Source organism: Miscanthus floridulus, chromosome 8 (genome assembly GCF_019320115.1).
Source record: "Miscanthus floridulus cultivar M001 chromosome 8, ASM1932011v1, whole genome shotgun sequence".
Classification (NCBI taxonomy): domain Eukaryota; kingdom Viridiplantae; phylum Streptophyta; class Magnoliopsida; order Poales; family Poaceae; genus Miscanthus; species Miscanthus floridulus.
Genome location: NC_089587.1, coordinates 89,060,256 through 89,086,558, shown reverse-complemented (window position 1 = coordinate 89,086,558; position 26,303 = coordinate 89,060,256). Strand labels below are relative to the sequence as shown.

Below are 26,303 nucleotides of genomic sequence, written 5' to 3'. Positions count from 1 at the left end.
TTGGAATGGAGTACTAAATATCATATGTGGATAGAGGAAAAAGAATGAAGGGAAAAACAAGAAATTTGGTTGAATTTTACCGAGTGTTGCGCCAATACACTCGGTAAAAGATAGTGTTTACCAAGTGTTGTGCACTTACACTCGGTAAAACTTTATTATTACCGAGTGCAAATACTTCTACACTCGGTAAACATGTCATGCCGTGACGCCGTTTGGCGCACGGTTGGTATACTAGGTGACGTGGCACCTCAATACCGAGTGTCTGTTTTTACCGAGTGCGCCCCTTCGGTAAACTTGTAGTTTTACCGAGTGTCTGAAGTTACCGAGTGTGCGGACTCGGTAAAGCGGTCTACTACCGGGTGTTTATGTTTTCCGAGTGTTGGCACTCGGTAAGTAATGTTTTCCGAGTGTCCCGACTTTTGACACTCGGTAATTGTTGGGGCACTCGGTAACTACACAGTCTCCGGTAGTGGTGCATGTCCACTGTGGCGTGTTTACTTGCATGTCCACTGTGGTGAGAAGACCGTGCAGATGCGGCAGGAATATATACTAAAGTTTCCAAGTTTTGGTTGAATGTCTCCATGGTTACGCGCGTTATGTTTAGTTGTGAACTTCTCATTAGTTTCATCCAAAGTTGGTAAAACTTATCTATCATGATGTCACATGTGTGAATATATATAAAAAAGAGCGAGTAACCAAAATGAAATAATAATATAGAGGCAGGGACGAAGCTAGGAAAAAATTTAGGAGGGACTAAACAACGGTAATTAGCAAGAAAAGAGATTCAGCAAATCTCAGCCCCTCCTACCTATACATCTACAGCTGAAATTTCAGACAGCGGCTCTACGGGGCTTCGCTTGCTCGCGAGCGGTAGGGGGGGCTGGAGCCCCCCTAGCCCCACCGCTGGCTCCGTGCCTGTACAGAGGGAGAATATTAAAAGATACCTAGTTGTAATGCCATTTGGAAATTAAAATCTCCCGCGTTATCCTATTCCTCTTCGTTGCCCATCGTGTATGTGTGCGCGTGGTTCCTAGGCTCTACACACCTCCTAAGAGCGGCACGGTTTGATTACGTGATGTGATTTTTAATGTTTGCTTTAGGTCGTGTTCTTCCTTTGTCTTTGGAATGAACTCTATGGTATGCAAACATCTAATGACATTATGGCTGTTATCTCAACCCAGAAATTAGGATGATTTCTATACCTATTAGTTACCGTGCAAACTAAATAAAATGGTGATGACATTAGAATTAAGGAACAGAGAAAAAGGAAATTGTTTCTTATAAAAAAACTATGTCTATACGTGAGAATGAAGATAGGAAGAAATGTGACAGGTGGATAAGAGAGAGAAGACATGTGATTGGTAAAAAAATTATTATGAAGAAACCATCTACTGGAAATATATATGATTTCTTTGTTTAGTATATCTCACTACTACAAAAACAATTTGTAGCAACACCTTCCTTTCTTTGTACAAATGGATTTGTAGGGGCGGTCGGTGTTATTAGCCGCCCCTACAAATGGCCCGATTTGTAGGGGCGGCTCTATATCCAGCCGCCCCTACAAATCCGATTTGTAGGGGCGGCTCAATATTGAAGTGCCTCTACAAATAGACGCCGAGTATTAAAAATTAAACACTAAAATTCAAATTTTGTAAACGACCTCGGACGGAGAAACAACCAAAATGAAAGTTGTAGATCTCGAAAAGTTATGAAACTTTGTAGTTGACAACTTTTTGATTTGAAATCATCTTGTCAAGGAAAACTACGTTTGAATTTCCAAAAATTTGAAATTTAATTTTTTAAATGACCTCGGATGGACAAACAGTAAAAATGAAAGTTGTAGATCTTGAAAAGTTATGAAATTTTGTAGTTGATAACTTTCTCATTTAAAATCATCTTATCATGGAAAACTACATTCGAATTTCTTAAATTTGAAATTCAAATTTTATAAGTGACCTCGGATGGAGAAACTACCAAAATGAAAGTTGTAGATCTCAAAAAATTATAAAACTTTGTAGTTGACAACTTTTTTATTTGAATTAGTTTAGGGCACCAAATAATCAATTTATGCTCAGTTTTGTATAATATGTGGGGAACCAAAATGAAATGTAGACACACGTGATCGTGAGGTGCATTGGTAGAGGAGTTTACGCGTGAGCGAGAGGTCGCGGGTTCGAAGAGTGAGGGTGTGTGTGGCTGCTGGTGGGGACCTCCTTGGATTAAAAAAAATTGCTATTTTTTTTGCCCCTTTGTTCGTTTTTTCTGAAAATTGATTTATAGGGGTGACTCAATATTCAGCCGCCCCTATAAATCAATTTATAGGGGCGGCTGATAACACCAGCCGCTCCTACAAATCAGCGATTTGTAGCCACCTTTTCATAGGGGCGGCTGGCAAAACCGCCCCTACAGAGGGTTACCAGCCGTCCCTAAAAAAAAGTTTTCTACGTAGTGTCTTGGTAAGTATGGAAACTATCTTATAGCAATTTCTCGTTGGAAGCTAAGTGCCCTAACTTTGCTGTTCGTATGGCTTGTATTCAAACTGTTCTTCGAGGAAAGAAAAACACAAATTTTTTTTTGCGTGTTTGAGGAAAAAGTAACGGTATTAATGTTGTTCTCCGTATGAAAACATTACTAATTGGGTTCCACCAACATAGAAGCAGTGGCTTTGTTATCACTTATCAGTAGCTAATACTAGAAAAATTTAGGTAGAAATACTTCAAACTTTACTTACAAATTTGAGTAATATTTCGCCAGGAAAAATATTTCAAATTTTATCAACATTTCTTGGAAACACTTACCATTACCAAATACCAATACAGTTATATACCTTACAGGTCACTAATAAAACTGAGAGTTGTTACTAATAACCGTCACCGACAGTTGTAATCATATTGGAAATTAGGTTGTCTTGAATATTGCAGAAAACTGGATGGCATCATATACAGACTCGTCCACCAATTTTACACATATATATGGGTGTAGATGGGAAAAACATTCATTTTGCACTCACACTTGTTCACCAATTAAAGCTTTTTGCTAGATTTCCACAATCACGTTCGGTATCTGGGAGTAAGTTCCATGTCGCCGGGGTACGGCTGAGTTGGGATGCCCGGGCATCCCATTCCAGACAAGAACCCACACAAGAGCGCCCCGGCCAAATACCCAACACAGTGCACGGCTGCAGGGTCGACGGCGCAGCACGGCAAGCAGCAGCACGGCACGGTGCTAACGTCGTTGCCGAGCACGCACGCGAGACAGTACTCCACGCCGGCGCACTTGGGGCACTGGTACGACCACGGTGCGGCCTTCCGCCCCGCTGTCGTGGCCGTCTTCCCGCACTTGAGACATGTTCGTCGCGGCCGCGCCTCGCTGTTGCCGCCGTTCCCACCCGGCGCCGACGGAGGGCGCAGGACAAGGCTGGTGTGCTCGTGCAGGTCCGGCGGCGTGGTCATGTTCCTCGGGAGGTTGCAGCAGCGCGGGTGAGCGCTGAAACCGGCGCACCTGCTGTGAGCGCAGCTGTAGGCGACGGTTGGCGTGCCGAGCGGCTGGGCGCAGAGGCTGCACGAGAGGTCGGCGCGGGTGTCGGCGCCCAGGGTGAGGCGGTGCTGCCGGTGCCCGAAGTGGCGCTTGAGCGTCGTCGGGCGTCGGTAGCAGGCGTCGTGGAGGACGACGGCGCAGCCGAGCTCCGAGCAGCGATAGGCCGCCGCGCCGGTCTCCACGTTCAGATTGCACATCCTGCACGGCGACGGCGGGGAGTCGTTGCGGTCGACGCGATTAAAGCGAGCGCAGTGCTCGGGGTGGGAGGAGTGGCCGTGGCCGGATACAGATAGAAAAGCCCCCATTACTGACGACGAAGAAGATGAAGAACCGGCTGATGAGCAACGCTGGCTGTGTTGTGTGGTATGCAGCGAACCAGAGCTAGGGCACGAGCACGACTGCGCAAACAATCCACGATATATATACGTGTATGTAAAGTGCATGTTGCCATGCATGATGCATATGATGACTTGGCACTGCACCGAGATGCCTCTGTGCGAATCAACGCGTATATTGGCGTATATATGTTTACCAAGACCTGCTCCACGAAGCAGAGAGGAGCTGGAGAGTATAAGGCGCAGAGCAAGCAGTACGTGCCCACGAGACAGAAGTTTCTTGCTCCCCTTCACCCAACTTGATGCAGAGTCTAAGACGCGTCGCCTGAGCAAAGCGATAGCTCTCTTACTCCATGAGCGTATAGGTTATGTATCTGTCGTTTTGACATAAACTCGGTCATAAATTCAGATCTTTGGACATCAATCATTGTCTCATACATTGGCAATATAGAAGCTAGGATTTTTTTAGGGTTGTGAACTGAGTCTCAACTGGCCTGGTTAGGTTTTTGGCGGTAGAAACTATATACCAGTGTTGAAGTCCCAACATGACACGTGTGCTCAGGCACAGGCCCAGATTTTCAAGAGTCACTACTACTGTACATGTTAATGGAGGGCGGTCAAATCGTGTTTACGGAGGCGGGCAGGATGTCCATCTCCAATTCAGTGCCTGCGTTAAGGAGACGGGCGCCCTAGCCGCCTCCGTTACTCATGAGATATAGAAGTTTCTTGCTCTCCTTCACCTAACTTGATCTAGAGTCTAAGACGCGTCAGGTGAGCAAAGCGTACCCTCTTACTCAATCAAGGTGTGGTCTCAATAGCCAAGTTTAAGGGGGTGTTTGGTTGCTCTTCCTAAATTTTAGTCGCTATCCCATCGAATATTTGGACACATGCATGGAATATTAAATATTGACTAATTACAAAACTAATTGCATAGTCTGCGACTAATTTGCGAGACGAATCTTTCAAGCCTAATTAGTCCATGATTTGACAATATTTTTGCTACAGTAAACATATGCTAATGATGGATTAATTATGCTTAAAAAATTCGTCTCGTGGAGTACTGGCGGATTATGTAATTTATTTTTTTATTAGTATCCGAACACCCCATACAACATCCTCCCGATATACATCCTAAATTTTAGTCACTGGATCCAAACACCCCCTAAGGCTTTATGCATTGCTTCAACTAGGGCTTCAGTGGTGGGTGTGGCAACAGTGATGAACGTAAACAAATACTATATGTTCTTATTCTTGACCTTGGAAAAAGAGGATGACTTCTACTTCTTGGCTGGCGTGGGGGCGGAGGCCTAGGCGAGCTGGGAGTTGCCGCGGGAGAGGAGGGTTGCATCGGCAATGGAAGTCGTCGGCGCTGCTGCGGGAGTACAGAGTATGTATCTCTATCAGTGCAGTTATTATTAGCTCTAACGCCAGGTTAATTAATTTCCACTCGATCGAAGAGGAGAGGACCAAGTCCACATGTCGAACTACTAGTATTAGCTCTATAGATAGAAGTTGAACTGTTCGAGTGTTCGTTATTTATTTCTGACTGTACAACTTGTGGTACAAGAAAAAGTTGCTACACGGTTTGGAAAACCAAATCTCCTCAGTTTGCTTAGTGAATTGCACTAGTGTAATGATTTCAAATCTATGATTTATTGGTTGATGATGACCTCACATGTCCTTACCCACTGCGATTGAGAGAGAACTGCCCAGCCAGTCCTTACATTTGAACGATTCAACTGTCGTCAACACGATCGAAGCGCAAGCGCCACACATGTATCTATCAGGACAGAGATAAAACTTAATTTAGATTATTCCTCGTGCTATATTCCAGCCGAGAGACCGACACGTTGAAGGAGTTTGGGTTTGTGTACTTTGTACCCTTTTGCTACTACGAAAAGTAGTTGTAGAGACGGTTGGAAAGCCTGTATAGCTCAATCGCCGATACCTGTGCGTCTTTACAAATCGACAATTTATAAAGGCGGTTTTCTAGCCACACCTAAAAATTAATGTTTATAGTAGGTTCTAGATCTAGCTTACTCTATAAATAATTCTTTTTTAAAAATCACAAGTCAGGAAAAAATAGTAATTTTTTGAAATTCTAGATTACGCATGTGTTGTAGAAATTGATTTGTTAGGGCGGCTCTAGGTCCAACCACCTTTAGAAATCTTTTCCACAAATCACAAATTGGACATGTGAAATCCTGCCACTTCTTCCATCACATAAAAACAGTACTTGGTTTCTTTGAGTTTTTACCGATTAATGAACTTGCTTGCTATGTGTTAAAATGAACCCCCTCAATTCAATTTTTTGTTCAAATTTAAATTCATTTGTTGTAAAGTTCGCTTCTTTTTCTTCTTCTAAAAGGATCATATTTTTTGTTTGCAGATTTTGTTGTGGAAAGATCGAAAACCCCGCGAAAGAGAACCAGTAAAACCACCAGTCTGCACTGAAGTCTGAAGCCCTGACCATGTAACACCGTACGTGTTGGATGGTTCCTGGAAAAGCAGTCTTAAAATATTTCGGGGGTAGTGTTGGGTAGGAAATTACTCAAACATAAAAAATTTGAACACAACATCAAGTTATATTCATTTTATGATCATACAGTACATATCAAAGGGGTATTTATAGGGGTCCTAGTCTTCATACTTTACATAGAATGACTATTTTACCCACAATTCAAATGGTTATAACCCTTTTTAACTATAAGGGCGAAGTAGTCTTTTTCCTCTCTTGAGCCTTCAGTCTTCAACTCCCCGTTCGCGTGCCCTTAAACCCGGCTTGATCCGTTTTTTTTATCCAGAACAGTGTTTTTCTCTCATAAATTCCCCCAGATTCATCCAGAATTCCTCCAAGCGAATGGGGCCTTTGTACATCAACTTCACCGATGTCTTCGTCTTCCATACTTAGTCGATTTCTGCTTTGATTTTCTTCTTCTCTCAGAATGTTAGGCGAAGTCAAACTCTTGTCTTCGCCTAATTCTTGCTTTCTTCTTTTCACCAGCATAGACGAAATCTTTCTTACGAAGTCAAATTTCCACCTTCGCTTTATTACTTCTTCCTACAAGTAAATTTTGTTATAGAAATCATAATTTCAACTTCAAAGTTTCAGGGGCTGAGTTTTTTGGCGAAGTTCAATCCCCAACAGCAGCTCCTTGCGGGCGAAGGCCTACACCAAAGGTCTGAATCCCGTGAAGTTTGGATTGAAAACGAAGACAAAAAAACGTCGTCCCAAACTTTGGAGTTGGCCATTTCTAGCCGTTAGACTATGAACAGTTGGTTTTTTGAATTGCAATGGTCGTATTTGACTGTCGGAAGCTGAACTATAAGGTTTGACCCGAAGCCGCCTATATATACTTCGGTCTGTTCCCCATGTTTTTGCTACTTTATCGAAGATGGGGAGGTGCTGCTGAAAATTTCTTTGAAGCGAAGCAAAAAAAATTTGCGGAGCCAAAACTCTTTTTCGAAGACTATTTCTTTTTAGTGTTAAAAGTTTTGTTGACTTAAGGTTAGTTTTAAATTCGTTTGTTTCTGTTTTTTCTCTTTCTTTTGTTGTTGTTGTTATTATTATTTATCTTGATGAAAAAGTTTCTTATTTTCTAGATGTCTGATCAAGGGAAGAATGCTTCTGCAAACTCTCTAGTTGGATCTAATCTGTCTGACTTTGGTGAAGATTTATCAGATGTTTCGACGTCTGAGTCCAAGTTGGTTGGTGATGATACGAAGTCTTTAAAGTTTGGACAAACTTTGATGGATGATAAAGAGTTAGATTGGATGGTGACTAATAGGATGGTGAAGTAATTCCTGATCCAAAACCTTATGAATGTGTGGTTTTTCGTGATCAATTTGCAGCTGGACTTCGTATGCCATGTCAATACTTTCTCGAAGAACTTTTGAAGGCATATAATATAGAAATGCATCATTTGACTCCTAATGGATTAGCGAAGATTGCTCTTTTTTATTTGGACAGTGAAGTGTCTAGATGTAAACTTGGACATCAGGGCTTTTTGTGCTCTTCATGAGATGCATACTCAGTTTAGGAATAAGACTGTGGATGGGAAAACTGTTATTAAATACTTTGGTTGTTGTAGTTTTAAACCTGCTCGAGGTGCTAAACAAATTTGTCATGCTTCCAAGAATAAATGGGTTGAAAATTGGTACCGGTATTGGTTTTACCATACGGTTCCAATGGTTGAAGAAAAGGATGAGTCAAGGAAGATTATTAAGCACTATCCATTGGCTGCGAAGATGGGAAGGAATGTTTTTTATTGCAAGCCTGAATTTCCTAGTACAAAGAATTCAAAGATTTGTGAGAAGGCTTACAAGTTGACTGCTAATCTGCAAAGTGCTTGTGATCTTTGCGAAGAATATATTACAGCTCGAGTTTGGCCTCTTAAGAAGAGTTGGAGTTTTGTTCGTTTTCATAAGAAAGTTGTGAGCGGGAAGGATTATATTTATCCTGACAAAGAAGCTTTTCGCCCAAAGAAGTATACAAGAGATGAAGATTTTGTTTCTGCTGTTGAAGTTAAGGCAGTTGAGATTCTAGGCAAATTTTTGAAGAAGGAAAAAGATTTGATGGACAAAATTCTTGGAAATGATTATAAGCGTTTGAATAGAATTTTTGAAATTGCCCAAATCAAATATGATGAAAGATCACCACCAAATTATACTCGTGCAGCGAAGCCTGGCATAGAAAATGTTACTAAGAAGAAGAGAGCTAGTGGTCAACTTGCTAAGAAGATTAGCAACAAGAAGATTGCTACTCCTTCTGGTTTTGAGAAGCTTGGGGGAAGTGATGAAGATATGGGTCAGGAGACTCTTAGTCAACTAGCTCGTGATGAAGAGGTGAGGATGATTAGTTTTGTTTTTAATTCTAGTGGGTTGACTCCACCGATGTTGACTTTGCGTGGTGATTATTTCCAGAATTTGGAGGCCAATGTTCATTATAATGTTAATTTGGGCGAAGCTACTTTGTCTTTGTTTCAAGTTAATGTTGGCGAAGATACTTTGCCTTCTTCGGTTATTCCTGTTCATTCTCATGTTGTTGCTATTGCTACTGCTGCAACTACGACTATAGAGTCGCAAGAAGAAGGTGAGTGAAAGGATCAAGATGCCCAAGAGGGGGAGGATGAATTGGGCTAATTCTAAAATTCTTTGCAATAAATAAACTCTACACTTGGCCCACTTCACCCCTTGTGCCTAGAAAGTGATTCCATTGATCTACCATATAAAAGTTTAGCACCCTAAGTTCCAATCCTACTCTAGCATGACAATTCTAAGAATGTAAAGACAAGAATTGAATTTCTCAAATATAAATGCTTAAAGTAAAGAGAGGAGAAGGAACGCGGCGATGTTATGTCGAGGTATCGGAGAGTCGCCACTCCCCACTAGTCCTCGTTGGAGCACCCATGCAAGGGTGTAGCTCCCCCTTGATCCGCGCAAGGATCAAGTGCTCTCTACGGGTTGATTCTTCGACACTCCATCGCGGTGAATCACCCACAACCACTCACAACTTGAGTTGGGTCATCCACAAGCTCCGCCGGATGATCACCAAACTCCCAATCACCACCAAGCCATCTAGGTGATGGCGACCACCAAGAGTAACAAGCAAGAACTCTCATTTGACTACAACAAGCCTAATGAGAAGGGTGGATGCACACTTGCTACTCTCTTTTCACTAATGAGGCCTTAATATTGGATTCTCAAATCTCAATCACCCCACTAGGCTCTTGCTCTCCTTGGCACTCTCAAGGGTGTTTCTTAGCTATTGAAATGGGCAAGAGTACTCCCTTGGATGAATAGAGGAAGTATTTATACCCCCTCATTCAAAACGAACCGTTATGTGCTTGAGTCAGCACCCTACGGGGTGACCGGACGCTCCGATTTGTTCTCCCCACCATAGAGCCATTAAGGTGTGACCGGACTCTGACCTACGTCTGATCAGCACTGACCAGACGTGTCTAGTCACAAAAACTGCTCTCTAGTCCCTTACTGATGTTGACCGAACTCTAGCACCCAGCGTCCGGTCACATTGCTGTTCAGCATCCGGTCAGTAACTGGAACCTGACCAGCATCTGGTCAGCACTAATCGGACACATCCAATTAGGATTCTCCCTCTCTGGAACCTTACTAGTATTGTCATAGTAATCTCGTATTGTCATTAATCACCAAAACCCAACTAGGGGCCTAGATGCTTTCAATCTCCCCCTTTTTGGTGATTGATAACAATACAACCTCGAGTATGTGAAAGAGATGAGGTTTTCAACATGTTTGGTTCATATAAGCTTTTGACAATAAGAACAAAGTGGTTAGACAAGCTTATTTGACCCAAGCCAACATGGTGTACTCAATAGATATGAAATAAGCATGAGTACAAGAAATAAAGCTCATTTGCATCGGAGTAAAACGTGAAAGCAAAGAAAATGAGCATAACCAAGTGACATGACATATATAAAGATCAAAGTAGAGAGCACACATGTCACATATCACATAAATATCACTATCACATAAATATCATGATCACACGTATGTAGTTCAATGCATGAAAGTAAACATGAATGCATAATAATGTATCACACATAAAAAGCCAAATGTAATAAATAAGCCCCCCTAGATATATCGCTCCCCCTATGTCTATCATACTCGATCCCTCTCCCCCTTTGGCGTCAAGCACCAAAACTTAAGGGTTTGTCGGTGGGACAGCAGCGGACGAGTTGGGCGTTGAGGTGCGATGAGCGATCTAGAACTAGGTAGCATCATCCTCTGATCTGGAGCTCTGAGCTATTTGACCCTCTGTCGCTGGAAGTGACGCTGAAGCGGTCTGGGTCTGCTCTAGAACTGGTGTGACCCGGTGACTCTGCAGGTATGACTGTAGCAGGTGGCTCTGATGATGCAACTAATGATGGGAGTGTCTCTGTAGTGCCAATAACTGGAGCAACGGTGGAAGGTCTAGGGACATATAGCTCTGGCGGTGTAGGCTGTCCTATCAACTCACTAAAAGTAGCACTAAGGCTCTTGGAAACTGGGATGTCTGTCACAAGCATCGATGAACTCTGAGCCAGTGTGAAGCCCGTATGTAGAGGTGTGAAGGAAAGACCCTGGGCTAGCACTGGCGAAGCAAACCACTGGGACACCTGCTCTGTAGGTGAAGCGAACATGGTAGCTAGCTGTCCTTAACTCTAAAGCCCACTAGGCTAAAAACCTAGAGTCACTGTAGTGGTGGCAGGCTGATCGAGCTAAGGTGTAAGCTATGGCGGTGGAGCCCCAAGGCAGTAACAACATGCTGCATGAAACCAAGTAACTGCTGCTGAATGAGGAGCTCCTACTGCTGCATGGCCTGCTGCTGCTACTAGATAGCCTGCTATTGTCGCTAGGTCTCGTCCTGTCTGGCCTGAACCTGTGCAAGTGCAACTGCGGTCTCCTGGGCCTAACAAGCCTGATCCTACCTCATCCACTCAAGTATAGCAAGAAGAGCGAGGTCTGTCTGCGGTGCCTATGGAGCTGAGCTAGAGCCACTGGCCTCACCGTCATGTCGTCATGGAGGCATCTGAGGAATGGCCTAATAATCATCATTTAAGCTATCACTAGGATCACTTTCAACCATACCTTCCTGCTGTGCATCTAGCTGCTGCTCCTCAGTCACTGCAATGCCCCTAATAATTTCATCCTGATGGGCTATAGACTCTAGCACCTCTAGGCGATGACTCGGCTGGCTAGGTATCCTCACTTTACTGTGACGGAGCATCTGAGTCATGTTATAAGCTAGAAACTCTGTAGTAGCACCAGAATACTCTACCAACATCTCAGGAGGCCTCACTATGACTGCCCTATGAATTAGAAAAGTGCCAATGAGCATACGACAGCTACCTATGACCTCCGAATCCCTCTGCAAGTGTATCCTCTATCTCAGAAAGAATGACATCCCATATATCAAACATTGTCTATTGCATCAAAGAGTTTAGTAGCCATAACTGAATGCGAGTCAATCCCTCATGATATCCCATCCTCGGTAGTACGGTCCTCCTCATGATAGCATCGAGCAGTCTAGCTGTAGGAGTAAGATCTCTGGGTGTCCTTCTCGACCCCTCGCTGAATGGCTCTATGAAGCAAGGTCGGATGAGATCTATGAGAGGCACAAGACCACCATGAGGCCGTCTAGGAGGCTCTGTATGTCCATAGCAAACCTCATCGAGGCAGATGGGTGACTCCTATAACCTAAGAATCTCTCTGACCCTGAAGCTCATCAGCCTATAATCATGGCCTCTGAATGCAAAGTGTATGAACCTATGAGTTGGGTCAATCCAAAGTGTATCGTAGAACTCTCAGACCTAAGATGGAACATATCTACATGTTCGTCCAAGTAAGTCTGTCAACCCTAGCAGGTAAGAGAGATGAGGGCAGATCTGCTCTCTAGCTGCTGCTACAATGGCCTCAATAGAACAAACCCTCTGTGATCTGAAAGCCACACCACCGTTTAGATAAGCATTGTAGAAGTCCTCCTGCAGTGGTGTATAGAATCCCTCTGAAGCATGCTCATCCCTCCTCGGCGGGAACCAGTCCTTGAACTGCATGAACCTGAGCTGCTACACCTGCTTGGCCATGGCAGCCCTCAAATCCAAGTGAGTCACTTGAGACGAACCCTATGGTCTAGGAGGCAGACGAGAACCCCTCCTCTATGTCTCTGGCCTTGGTGTCACCTGGGTACGAGTATGACCAGAGCGGCGTAACTATGGCTGAGGTGCCTACTCTGTCTCCTCGGTCTGCTCTGCCTCCTGAGTCTGCTCTGTCTACTGTGCTAGCTGAGCCTGCTACTGTGGCTCCCCCTAAGGCTGACTCTCCTCCAAAATGACACGCCATCACTCAAGCATGATAGTCCTAGCTGGACTACCATGACGATGCTCTATCGCCTCAATGGTGGCCCTCTATGTTGGTGAGAGCTGATCTGCAATGACAACACCACTCCAAGCACCTCCTATCTCTACACGCTCTACGGTGGCTGGTAATGCTACTGCTCTCACTGTATCAGCATCTGCAAACTTCCGCTTCTTTAATGTAATCTTCTTTGTCCCCTTGCCTTTCACCTCAGCAGACAGGCGAGACAAAGGCCTCGGATCCTCATCACCAGGACCACCTCTGACATTCTTGACACGTGCCATTGCTGGAGCTAAAACGAACTGCAATCAGGGACAAGAACCAACTATCACTGACACTCGTGAGGCTTGGCCTTGATTCGTACTCATGGGCTTGGCCTCGAGTTAACTGACAACTACCAAAGTAACCTTAGAAACACCGACTCACTGATGAACCGGCGACCAAAGAGAAGAGGAATGAAACACGAGCACCACTGGAATCGGCAATTAGGGTTAGGGTTGCAATTCAATGCAACTCTGGATGGGTCGTCAAGATGCAGGGCAGTGAGCAATGCAGGTAGGGTGCGTGGAGCAGAGGCACGGGTGTGGCGGCGCTAGGGCACGGTGGTGAGTTGTGGGCATGACCATGTGAGCATAGGCGGCGGAGCTAGCACAGGGCACGACGGCGCATGGCGTGCGAGATTGTGCGGGCACGGGAGCGTGCGATGGCACGAGACACATGACGGCGTGGGTGAGATTCGGCAATGCGGGAGCGGTGGAGCTTAGGGCACGGATGCACGGGCAGGCGGCACGAGCAGGGAACGCAGTGGCTTGGGCGAGCGATGGCAAAGTTGGCAGATTAGGGTAAAATGCGCGCGTGGCGATTTGGGTTATATGGTGGCCCCCATGTCATAAGAGAAAAGGAAAGGAATTGAGTCCTATATCCGCATGTCTTCTACTGACTGGACGCTCTGGTGGCAATGACCGAACGCTGCCACCTGGAGTCCGATCGACAATAGAGAGGTCCAAAACCTCCCAAGTCTCGACAGGACGTGTCCGATCCCTACTGATCAGACATAGTCAGAGTCCTATCGATTCTGTCTTCATCTTCTTCGCTTGACCGGACGCAGGAATGCCATCTGACCAGACACAGGAAAGGTACTGTTTCAGTGTCAGGTCACTCCTTTGCAGCAATGGTTCACATCCTGTGAACTGACTAGACATAGGGAGCAGAGTCCGGTCCAGCGTCTGATCACCCTTTTTCAGCAAATCTTCCATGTTCCTTCGCGCAGCCTATTCCTAATCAAGTCCCAAGTTCAATAAGACTCAAATAAACATCAATTGGGACTGATGTGAGTGACCTCTCTCAAACCCTAAAAATTTTTAAAGTATTTTGCCTTAGGCTATAATTCTTTTTAAGAAAATAGGCAATAAAAGGGTGATTGAAGAGAAACGAAAAAACAACATACATGCATATGCAATGCAATACTTGAAAGTAATTCTAGTTGCTTGTCAAGTTTGATCCAAGGTTAAGCTTCTTCACATGCTTTTTGGCGGTTATCTTAACCATGTTAGACAAGCCCTAAATGCATTACCAAAAATTAAACATGTTGTATATTGCAATGCAATGCAAGGGACAACACAAGCTCATTTTCTAGTGAAGTTACTAAAATCAAGCACATTGAGCTCATTCCTCAACCGACAAAATGTAGCCTCATCTAGCGGTTTAGTGAAGATATCCGCCAATGGATCCTCGGTCCTTACACCTTCTAATGATATATCATTCTTAGCAACATGATCTCTAAGAAAGTGATAGCGGATATCTATGTGCTTGGTGCGAGAGTGTTGAACCGGATTATTAGTAAGCTTTACCGCACTCTCATTGTCACACAAAAGAGATACTTTTTCTAGAACTACACCATAGTCTAGCAAAGTTTGCTTCATGTAAAGTATGTGCACAACAAGCACCCGTGGCAATGTATTCGGCTTCGGCGGTGGACAAAGCCACACTATTTTCCTTCTTGGAGGACCAAGACACAAGTGATCTACCAAGCAAATGGCACCCTCCAGATGTGATTTTCCTATCAACTTTGCAACTGGCATAATCCGAATCGGAATAGCCAACTAATTCAAATCTAGCTCCTTTGGGATACCAAAGTCCAATGCTTGGTGTGTGCTTAAGATACCTAAGGATTCTTTTAACAACAATCAAATGAGCTTCCTTAGGATTAGCTTGAAATCTAGCACACATATACACACTAAACATGATGTCGGGCCTAGATGCGGTTAAATACAACAAGCTACCAATCATAGAGCGGTAGAGAGTTTGATCAACCGTTTTACCTCCCTCATCTAGGTCAAGATGTCCATTAGATGGCATTGGTGTCTTGATTGGCTTACACTCATCCATATTGTACCTCTTGAGAAGATCCTTGGTATACTTTTCTTGAGAGATGAAAATCCCTTCTCTCATTTGCTTGACTTCAAAACCAAGAAAGAATGTAAGATCTCCAATCATTGACATCTCGAACTCCTTCGACATTAATTCACCAAACTCTTTGCAAGAATCTTCATTTGATGATCCAAAGATGATATCATCAACATATACTTGACAAATGAAGATCTCTCCATCAAGCTTCTTGGTGAATAGTGTGATGTCGACCTTCCCAATGGTGAAGCCTTTCTCAATGAGGAAATCCCAAAGACACTCATACCAAGCTCTTGAGGCTTGCTTTAGCCCATATAGCGCCTTGGACAACCTATAAACATGATTAGGATATCTAGGGTCTTCAAACCCTAGAGGTAGATCAACATAGACTAGTTCATTTTTGAAGCCATTTAAAAATGCACTTTTAACATCCATTTGATATAATTTCATTTCATGATGCGATGCATATGTAAGGAGGATACGAATGGCTTCAAGTCTTACAACCGGTGCAAAGGTCTCCCCAAAATCCAAACCTTCAACTTGAGAGAACCCCTTTACAACTAGTCTTGTCTTATTCCTCACAACAACGCCTTGATCATCTTGCTTGTTGTGGAACACCCACTTTGTTCCAATGACTCTTGCACCTTATGGTCGCTCTTCAAGAGTCCAAACTTCATTGCGAGTGAAGTTGTTCAACTCTTCATGCATGACATTGATCCAATCCGAATCTTGAAGAGCTTCTTCTACATTCTTAGGTTCAACACAAGAGATAAAAGAATGATGTTCAATAAATGAAGCAAGTTTTTTTAGATCGAGTCATTACACCCTTTGATGGACTCCCTATGATGAGATCATGTGGATGAGCTTGTAGTAGAGGTGAATTTCTTCTTTCAACCACTTGAGGGGGAGGTTGTGGAACATCAACATCTTGTGCTTGTGCCACCATTTGATCATGAGAGACATGAGTATCTTCATTTTCTACTCTCCCATCTTTATCACCATCTTGTGGCACATTTGATGAAGAAGGTGGATCAATCACTTGTACATCATCTTTAGGCTTGATATCTCCAACTGGAATATTCTTCATGGCCTCCCTCAATGTTTCATCACCTACATCATCAAGATTCTCATGTGCTCCTTGGGAGCCGTTAGATTCATCAAATTCCACATCATATATTTCTTCAACCAAGCCGGTGGCATGATTAAATACTCTATATGCTTTGGACTTTGATGAGTAACCAACAAGAAAGCCAATATCACAACGTCTTTGAAACTTTTCTAGGTGTTGCCGCTTCTTATAGATGTAGCATTTGCAACCAAACACCCTAAAGAAGGAGACGTTCGGCTTCTTCCCATTGAGCAACTCATAAGGTGTCTTGCCAAGAAACTTTTGAAGGAATAGGCGGTTGGATGCATAGCATGCGGTGTTGATTGCTTCCACCCATAGAGCTTTGGGTGTGTTGTACTCATCAAGCATTGTTCTTGCAAGTGTAATGAGTGTCCGGTTCTTTCTCTCAATTACACCATTTTGTTGAGGAGTGTATGTTGCGAACACCTCATGCTTGATTCCAACTTCATCACAATAAGCTTCAATGTTTGTGTTGTCAAATTCTTTACCATTATCACTTCTAATCTTCTTGAGCTTCACTTCAAACTCATTTTGTGCTCTCTTGGCAAACTTCTTGAAGCATGATGCAACCTCGATCTTGTCATGAAGGAAGAACACCCATGTATATCTTGAGTAGTCATCAACAATCACAAGACAATAAAGATTTCATCCCAAACTCTTGTAAATTGTTGGTCCAAATAAGTCCATGTGAAGGAGCTCTAGCACTCTTGTGGTTGACATGAAAGCTTTTGTAGGATGAGTGTTTGCAACTTGCTTGTTGGCTTGACATGCACTACAAAGCTTGTCCTTTTCAAATTTCACATCCTTCAACCCTATCACCAATTCATTCTTCATAAGTTTCTTGAGTGAGCTCATCCCAACATGAGCAAGTCTTCTATGCCATAGCCACCCAAGTGATGTTTTGGTGAATAGGCATGTCTTCAAGTTAGCATCTTCAGAGGTGAAATCCACTAGATATAGGTTGTTGTATCTAAATCCCTTGAATATAATTCGATCATCATCTTTCTTAGATACAACCACTTCCTTCTCGGTAAACAAACATTGGAAGCCAAGATCACACATTTGTCCTATCAAGTTGAAGCTCAAAGAAGCAACATATAGCACATTTGAAATAGAGTGATCATTTGATATTGCCACTTTGCCCAATCCTTTCACTTTGCCCTTTGAATTATCTCCAAATGTAATTCTTTCTTGGCCATCTACTTCTTCATCTAGTGAGGTGAACATACAAGGATCATCGGTCATATGTTGTGTGCAACCACTATCAATTACCCAATGACTTCCACTGGTCTTGTAGTTCACCTACACACAAGAGATCAAGCTTGTTTAGGGACCCAAACTTGTTGAGGGCCCTTGACTTTCTCTACAAGTGACTTTGCAACCCAAATTTTATTAGGCCTATTCTTGTTGGGAGGTCCTAAGAACATGACTTTCATTTTACCACTAGAATCCATTCTAAGCATGTAATGAGCATTGAAAGCAAAAGGTCTAGCATTCTTGGGCAAGGGTTGTGGTGGTGGAGTTTGACACTCATGGGCAAAGTGACCTTCTTGTCCACACTCAAAACACTTCTTTGGCTTTGGCTTTGACTTGTGTTGTTGTTGGTGTTGAGCTTGAGCCTTCTTCTCTTGATGTGCTAAGTATCCAATTCCACTTCTATCCATCTTCATGATGGTGTTCATGAGTAGCTCACTTTGAAGATGTTGGCCTCTTGTGAATTTGCTCAACCCAGTCTTGAGATGTTCTTTTTCTAGCTTGAGCTTCTTGTTTTCTTCTTTTAGCTCATCATGATTTTTCTCCTTAAGCCTCTTGTCCTCTTCTTTAAGCTTCTCATTCTCAAGGGCTAGATCACTATCATGGTAAAGGTTCTCTATCACAATGGTGTTGGTGGTTGAAAGCTTCTCAAGATCTTTCTTTAGCTTCTCATTCTCATTCTTGATCTTAACATACTCATTATAGTTATTGGACTCAACCACTTGCTTGTCTTTGCTACTAGAACCTTTCTCAATGCTATCAATAATCAAATCATCACATGATGTAGCTATATCAATCTTAACAACATGGTTAGTAGCATCATGTGGCTCATTGGATAAAAACTCATGAGAGATAATAAGATTATCATGATTGATCTTGAGATTTGTATATTCTTCTTTTAGCATTTTGTAGCTAGTGATGAGCTCATTATGTATCCCCTCAAGTTTATCATGTTTATCTTTAAGCTCTTTCTTAGAAGATTTGAGCTCCTTGAGTTTGGATGACATAGCATCATTTGCTTCTCTAAGCTCAACACTAGCCTTTTTCGCTATATCACATTTAGCTAAAAGAGAATCATTCTTAAGTTCTAGCTTTTCATTCTTAGCTCTTGACTTTCTAATGATCTTAGTATATTGATTTAGCAATTTAACAAGATCATCATATGAAGGCGATTCAAATTCATCATCATCACTATCACTATCATCATTGCAAGCATGTTCATCACCACTACTTTCATCATCATTTGATACCTTTCGTTCACCCTTGGCCATAAGTCATAGGTGTGTAGAGGATGATGGTGGTGGTGTCGGTGAAGATGATGAAGAGTCAATCACAATAGCGGCCACATTCTCGTTGTCACTATCATCATCGGATGAACAACTTGATGAATCAATGTCTATGAGCCAATCACCGATGATGTATGCCTTGCCATTTTGTTTTTCTTGTGGAAGTTCTTCTTCTTGCCATCCTTCTTCTTGTATGGCTTGTTTTTGTTCTTCTCATCTTCATCTTCATCACTTGAGTCATCTTTCTTGCCCTTGTTCTTCTTCTTGTATTTGTCTTTCTTAGGCTTGGGGCATTGATGTGCTAGATGACCAAGTTCTCCACAATTATAGCAATCCATCTCGAAGATTGGCTTTCCTTCTAGTGCTAGTGAAGAACTTCTTTTTCTTGCCATCAAACTTGATGCCATTCTTGTTGAGCTTCTTTAGCATCTTGGCAGTTCTTCTCACCATGAGAGCAAGACTTGCATTATCAATTTCATCATCACTTGAGCTCTCATACTCAATTCTTGCTTTGCCCTTCTCTTGGCTAGCCTTGAATGCCAAGTCTTTATCTTTCTTCTTAGTAGAGGATGAGCCATCTTGTGGTGTGATGTGCATGTACATCTCATGAGTGTTGATCTTTCCCAAGATTTGAGTTGGTGTAGCGGTGGAAAGATCACCTTGATGAAGCATGGTCACAATATGCCCATATTTGTCAATGGGGAGGATACTCAAGATTTTTCTTACAACATTGGATGATTGCATTTGAGTAAGTCCAATCCCATTGACTTCCTCTACAAGAACATTTAAGCATGAGTACATTTCATTAGTACTCTCTTTAGGAAGCATCTCAAAAGAATTAAGCTTTTTCATGACGAGATGATAGCGTTCCTCACGCTCACTCTTTGTTTCCTCATGGAGCGCACAAATGTCCGACCATAGTGCATGGGCGTCCTTTTGGTTCCTCACACGATTAAACACATCTTTGCAAAGGCCTCTAAAGATGGTGTTTCTAGCCTTTGCATTCCATTTCTCATAATTTACTTCATCGCCTTGAAGGTGTGTGGGATCCCTAGGCTTTGGGAAACCTTGAGAGGCGGCTCTAAGAATTCCAACATCTAGAGCTTCTAAATACGCCTCCATGCGGATTTTTCAATAAGGAAAATCATCTCCCTCAAAGATAGGAGGAGGTCCATCCCTATGAGACATCTTTCTCTAGGTGGTTAAGCCTAAATACGTGAGCACGAGGCTCTGATACCAATTGAAAGGATCAAGATGCCCAAGAGGGGGGGGGGGGGGTGAATTGGGCTAATTCTAAAATTCTTTGCAATAAATAAACCCTACACTTGACCCACTTCAACCCTTCTACCTAGAAAGTGATTCTATTGATCTACCACACAAAAGTTTAGCACCCTAAGTTCCAATCCTACTCTAGCATGGCAATTCTAAGAATGTAAAGACAAGAATTGAATTGCTCAAATGTAAATGCTTAAAGTAAAGAGAGGAGAAGGAACGCGGCGATGTTTTGCCGAGGTATCGGAGAGTCGCCACTCCCCACTAGTCCTCATTGGAGCACCCGTGCAAGGGTGTAGCTCCCCCTTGATCCACGCAAGGATCAAGTGCTCTCTACGGGTTGATTCTTTGACACTCCATCGCGGTGAATCACCCACAACCGCTCACAACTTGAGTTGGGCCATCCACAAGCTCCGCCGGATGATCACCAAACTCCCAATCACCACCAAGCCGTCTAGGTTATGGCGATCACCAAGAGTAACAAGCAAGAACTCTCACTTGACCACAACAAGCCTAATGAGAAGGGTGGATGCACACTTGCTACTCTCTTTTCACTAATGAGGCCTTAATCTTGGATTCTCAAATCAAAATCACTTCACTAGGCTCTTGCTCTCCTTGACACTCTCAAGGGTGTTTCTTAGCTATTGAAATGGGCAAGAGTACTCCCTTGGATGAATAGAGAAAGTATTTATATCCCCTCATTCAAAATGAACCATTATGTGCTTGAGTCAGCACCCTGCGGGGTGACCGGACGCTCTAGTCAGTTCTCCCCACCACAGAGCTGTTAAGGTGTGACCGGACTCTAACCTGCGTCCGATCAGCACTGACTGGACGTGTCCAGTCACGAAAACTGCTCTCTAGACCCTTACTGATGTTGACCGGACTCTGGCACCCAGCGTCCGGTCACATTGTTGTTCAGCGTCTGGTCAGTAACCGAAACCTGACCAGCGTCCGGTCAGCACTGACCGGACACGTCCGATCACGATTCTCCCTCTCTAGAACCTTACTGGAGTTGACCGGACTCTGGCACCCAGCGTTCGGTCACTTTTCACTCAGCGTTCGATCGCTTTCAGATGACTTCACTTGATCAAATGAACTGACCGGACTCGACTGCTAGCGTTCGGTCACACCGGGACCAGCGTCCGATCAACATTTGACCCTCCATTCACTTCCAACTCGAAATCATGCGTGAATGAAGTTTTCTCCAATTAATCTAAGGGCTACTTCAGAGCTACACAGTGCTAGATTTGACAAGTGTGCACCACACCTAACCCACTAGACTCACCTAGGTCAGGCTACTAGTCCATACCCCCTTAAAAGTACGACCAAAGGAAAAACAAAGTCCTAAACTACTCTAAGTGTCTCTTCAACACCAAATGACACTTAGAACTAGTCCATCTTAACCTTGTCGTCCATCCTTTGAAAACCAAAATGATTTCCATCATAGGGGCATGATAACCATGATTGCCCAATCAATTGCCATTACCATGACCTAACTTAATTGCCTCTGCAAAACACACGTTAGTCATAGTAATCTCATATTATCATTAATCACCGAAACCCAACTAGGAGCCTAGATGCTTTCAGTGAGGTTGCTCCTTTGGCTTCACAGGAGACTGTCGAGCCATCTTCTCAAAGGTTTGTTGCTGAAACTACACCAAGGACTGTAGGCGATGTTGGTGCTACTCTTCACATTGCCTCTCCTCCCTAAGTTGTGATGCAAGATACTAATTTGGGAGGTGCGCCTGTGGAGACTGATGCTCCAAAAGTTAAGGCTGATAAGGGTAAGGGTACTACTACTGTTACCCTTGATTTTGATGATTCTGATGATGATATATTTGACAAAGAGGCTAAGCATGCTCGAGCGTCTCGTCTTACTGTGTCTACTATTGATGTGAACACTGGTGAAAAAGTTGCATGTCAACTTGAAAAGGGTGTTTCCACAGGTAAGTTTGTTTGTTATTTTGCGTTATTTGATTTGAATTTTATATTTTTGTTCTTATTTTAGACTTCATTTGTTTTTTAGAGGAATTTTTTCCTGCTCCTTCATCTCAGAAGGAGACAACTGTTGATATTGGGAAGATGAAGGATGTGGTTTAGGAGCCTGCTACTCCTACTGAAGCCTTGGAAACAATTCCTGATGGAGTTGACCCTGAGGCATACAAGAGGTGCATGGAGTACTACCAAGCTCAAGGTGCGAATTTAGATACTTTTAAATTTGTTGGGATTGGCCTGGACAGACTTCGCATTATGCCAAAGAAGTCAGAGTTAAAGTTGTCAAAGTATATTTATGATGCCTTCATAGTTCTTGACACTGATGCTCAACTTGCTAGGAAATCTTCCCTTGAGTTGGCAGATGCATGTGTTACCATGATTTACAAGGTGTGTATATTTTTGTCTAACTTCATATGTTAATTTTGGCTTCATGATTTGATTTTTTATAGCGTTATATTTTTTAGAGTGCTCTTTTGCAAAGGAGTTTACATAAATCTGTTGAAGAAGAAGCGAAAAATGAGACACTTTGCGAAAAAGGTTTGCTTGAAGAGATTAAGTCTTTGAAATCTCAGCTTGCTGCTAAAGAAAAGGAAAGAGTAGAGAAAGTTGAAGCTCTCCATGATATGGATTCAAGGTGTATCTCTGTTGGGGCTAGGCTTGAGACAAAGACTAAATATTTTAATAATTTGAAGAAAGATTATGATAAGATTGTGAAAGAGAAAAATTACCTTGAGAAGAAGTCTGCTGAGAAGGATAAAAAATTTCATGACAAATGTAATCGTCTATGGAAGCTTTGCAGGAATTGCTATGACAAGTTTGGTGTGAATCCAGAAGATCCTTGCTGGGAGCTTGGTGAATTTGATCCATTCTTTGCTTGGTTGTGCCGCCAATATGATGATTTGTCAACTGTTATTCAGACTAGTGCTGATTTGAGTTGTGTGTACGCAACTCGTGCACTTTTTCATTTGATGAAAGAGGCAAAAGATCCCTTGTTTGAGCAAATGTTGGATAAGTATTATAAGTTTCCTTTTGTGGAATCGTTGAGTCAAGTTTCTTCTCAGACTCAAATGCTTTGCAAGAAATATTTTAGTCAATATTAGAATTTGGGTGGCAGAGAGAATGCTTTTATGAAAGCGACAAAGAAGATGGAAAAGGTTAAGTTGAAGTTTCTTCTTTTTTGTTTGCTTCTCTTTCTCTTTTATTTTATATTCTAACATTTTATTTCCTTTTTGCAGCAGCTTGAGAAGGAAATTGCTGCTGATGAAAAGGAGCAGAGGGAACAAGGCAAGTGTGAGGAACAAAGTGGTAGAGATGATGATGTTGGTGACCATCCATTTTAGTTGTCTTCGTAGTTGTTGTTTTTTAGATTTTTAGTTGAGGGGTGAGGTTTTAAATTTTTTGATATTTGTAAATATTGAACTGGGTAGGATGAAGTTGGCGTTATGCTATTATTAATGTGTAAGGACAACTTGTCGTTGAACCTTCGCTGTGGTTGGACTATGCAACCATTGAGGCGAACCCTACGTTTGATACATTTGTTGAACGTAAGCTGACGTAAGCGTTTAGTTATGATGTATTTTGTTTTTTTATGTTGTGGTTATTTTGCTGATGATGTATACTGTTTTAGATTTTGAATCTAAAAATCTTATTGCTGAAAACAAGAGGTCTTATTTCCCACATGTTGTTGACTTCAGCAAATTTTCCCAGGTAGTTGTTAATTTTTCACTTTTTCCTTTTTTATCATGATATTTGAATGTGAGAAGTCATGCTTTTGATATTCTTATTTTTTAGTCATCGTGTTCAAGTGCTTCGCCAAGCTTTGTTTCTAAAGATTTTCTTGGCTCAGAAGTGAATTGTTGTTGATGGTACTTAACGTTCAACATAAACCATCAAGATAACTTATATAAATGCATAAAAAGGATCACCAACATAGGTCTAGGGGTTTAAACTAATAAATTCCACAAGTTTTGGTGAATCCATGTTTACAAGAGGATTTACTTAGAAAACCATCAAGTAGGGCCTATTCGTCAAAGGAAATCACGTTTATCCGCAGCGAAACCGACGTGGGAAGACTCTAGAAGACTCTAGAAGGCAAACCACCGAAGTGGAGGACAGGTGGCTGCCATGTGGGGCCAGCTGGCCCCACCTATAGGCCACCTAGCCCCTAGGGCCTACTGTCAGCCTCTGTGTCACAATGTCGGTTCTCCACCTTCTCCTAGGATGCATCTATGCCATTCTTTAAGTCGGTTTGATCCAAGGGCTCACGATGGACGCTCTGGCTTACATATACCAGCCCTACCCCCTCCCTAAGGCCATCCCTGAAACCCTAATTCATATCTCTCATTCAGAAATCAAGATACACCAGGAGGATTAGGTCTAGACTCTCCAATGTAGTAGATTAGTAGCCCGGGAGTGAGGGTTGAGTTGGGCTCATGCTCAAGTTCCGGGTCTAGTCTTGGAGGCTTGATGAAGCCTTGTATCTTCACTTCTACATCTTGTAAGACTTATTATCAATTCATTATATTCCTATTTACATCGCTATGCTTACTTTGAATATATATCTTGCTTAGTTAAGATTATCATTGCTTTTGTGTGCGGGTTCAAAGAGCACTTACCTTGCTATAGTTTATCGATTGGGCTAAGTAGCCGAGTCACGTGTAAGCATGGTGCTTATACAATGCTCTACCTGTGAGTACACCTTGTTCTCTGGTTGTGTGGTAGCAATGGGAGGCGATAGCCCTATCTATCCTTTGTAGTCCATGCTAAATTGAACGGGTTCTTAAATTATAGGACCATAGTCACATCAGTAGAGTTATCTATTGTGGGTGCTCTACCGTCTAAGCGACGTCCCGATGTGCACAAGAGTAGAGTTAGTCTTAGCTATAGTTGGGTGTATACATACTTTGACCATATAATAAGAATATCATAGGAATCTACCTCACCCGTTCTTCTCCCGAGTTGACTAGTTTATATTATCTTAGTGATCTATCCCCTGAGTATCATTATGCTTAATTTCTATCATTACCTTTACTCCTTGCTTTAGCTATGCTGGTGTGTTGATTAGTAGACATTCCTTTGTTATCCAATAAATCTTTACTTCATTGTTTCCCTGTGGTAAAATATAAATAACGATACCTGGAATACTCCTGGTAAAATGCTACAATGGTATTCTGTGCGCTTACAAAATCCTTCATATTCTATTTGCACTTAAAAATACCAACAAACATTTCTAGCGCCGTTGCTGGAGAAACAATTGGCATAATGATTTAGATCATTACATACCACTAACTTTAGTAGGATTACCCCTGTTCTGTTGAATTGTGGAATAAGACAGGACAACAGATGTCGTTTCAACCTTCCGGCAAGCTTCCACAAGAAAAGAAGAAACTTTGGAGAACCCCAGGGTGCCTAAAACATTCATGATCCACCAATACCAGAACTCTACCATCTCATAGGTTTGTGTGTGTGTGTGTGTGTGTGTGTGTGTGTGTGTATATTGTTTACACCAAAATTTGGGAAGAAGGAACTTGAAGCCTCTAAGATTGTGTCAATCAAGGAATCGATTGCATAAGGATCGATATCAGCTGATTTAGATGCGGCACTAGAATCGGCTCTCTTTGAATGACGTCAGCAGATAACAACAATGAGCTACAGTTGGCGTTAGGAAATATATGTCGGACTCTACGAAAAGGGAAAGATTAGGGTCCAAGTTATCTTAAGTTAGGAATATTTTCTTTTATACCAAACATTGTAATGAATCATACTTGGGTAGGATTCATGCTTAGGCTCTAGGTATAAATATTGGACCCTGGCTATTGTAAAAAGACAATCAATCCAATCAATACAAGTTACTTTTCTTTTGGCTTCATGCCAACCCTTAGGAGTAGGAGTAGTGTAGATCTCGACGAGTTCTTCAACAAGCAGGGATGCATCGGTCCGGCCGACCCCTGGCTTGTCTGTAAGTACCGTCATGGCTTATACTTCTATTTGTACAGCTACATCGGCTAAGTTCGACCTCCACTGCGAACTCTAGTACAAGCTAGTTATCGACTCTTATCTAGTTCAAGTACGGTTGCATCGGTTAAGTTCGACCTCCACTGCTCGAATTAGATTAAGGTCAAGTTATCGGCTCTACCTAAGAGTGGCATCCTTTGGGTAGATTCATTAAGTTACCGATCTTGCTGATGTTCTTATTGTTGTTAATTTTCAGCAACATCA

At 42.5% G+C, this 26,303-nt stretch overlaps 1 protein-coding gene across 1 annotated transcript; it reads right to left on the bottom strand.

Annotated features, from left to right (window-relative positions):
- Positions 1–3,050: 3,050 nt before the first annotated feature.
- On the bottom strand, positions 3,051–3,842 carry LOC136475430 (uncharacterized). Its single transcript, XM_066472914.1, has one exon. It carries the CDS (start codon positions 3,840–3,842, stop codon positions 3,051–3,053), a length of 792 nt encoding a protein of 263 aa, XP_066329011.1.
- Between the last annotated feature and the right edge of the window lie 22,461 nt (positions 3,843–26,303).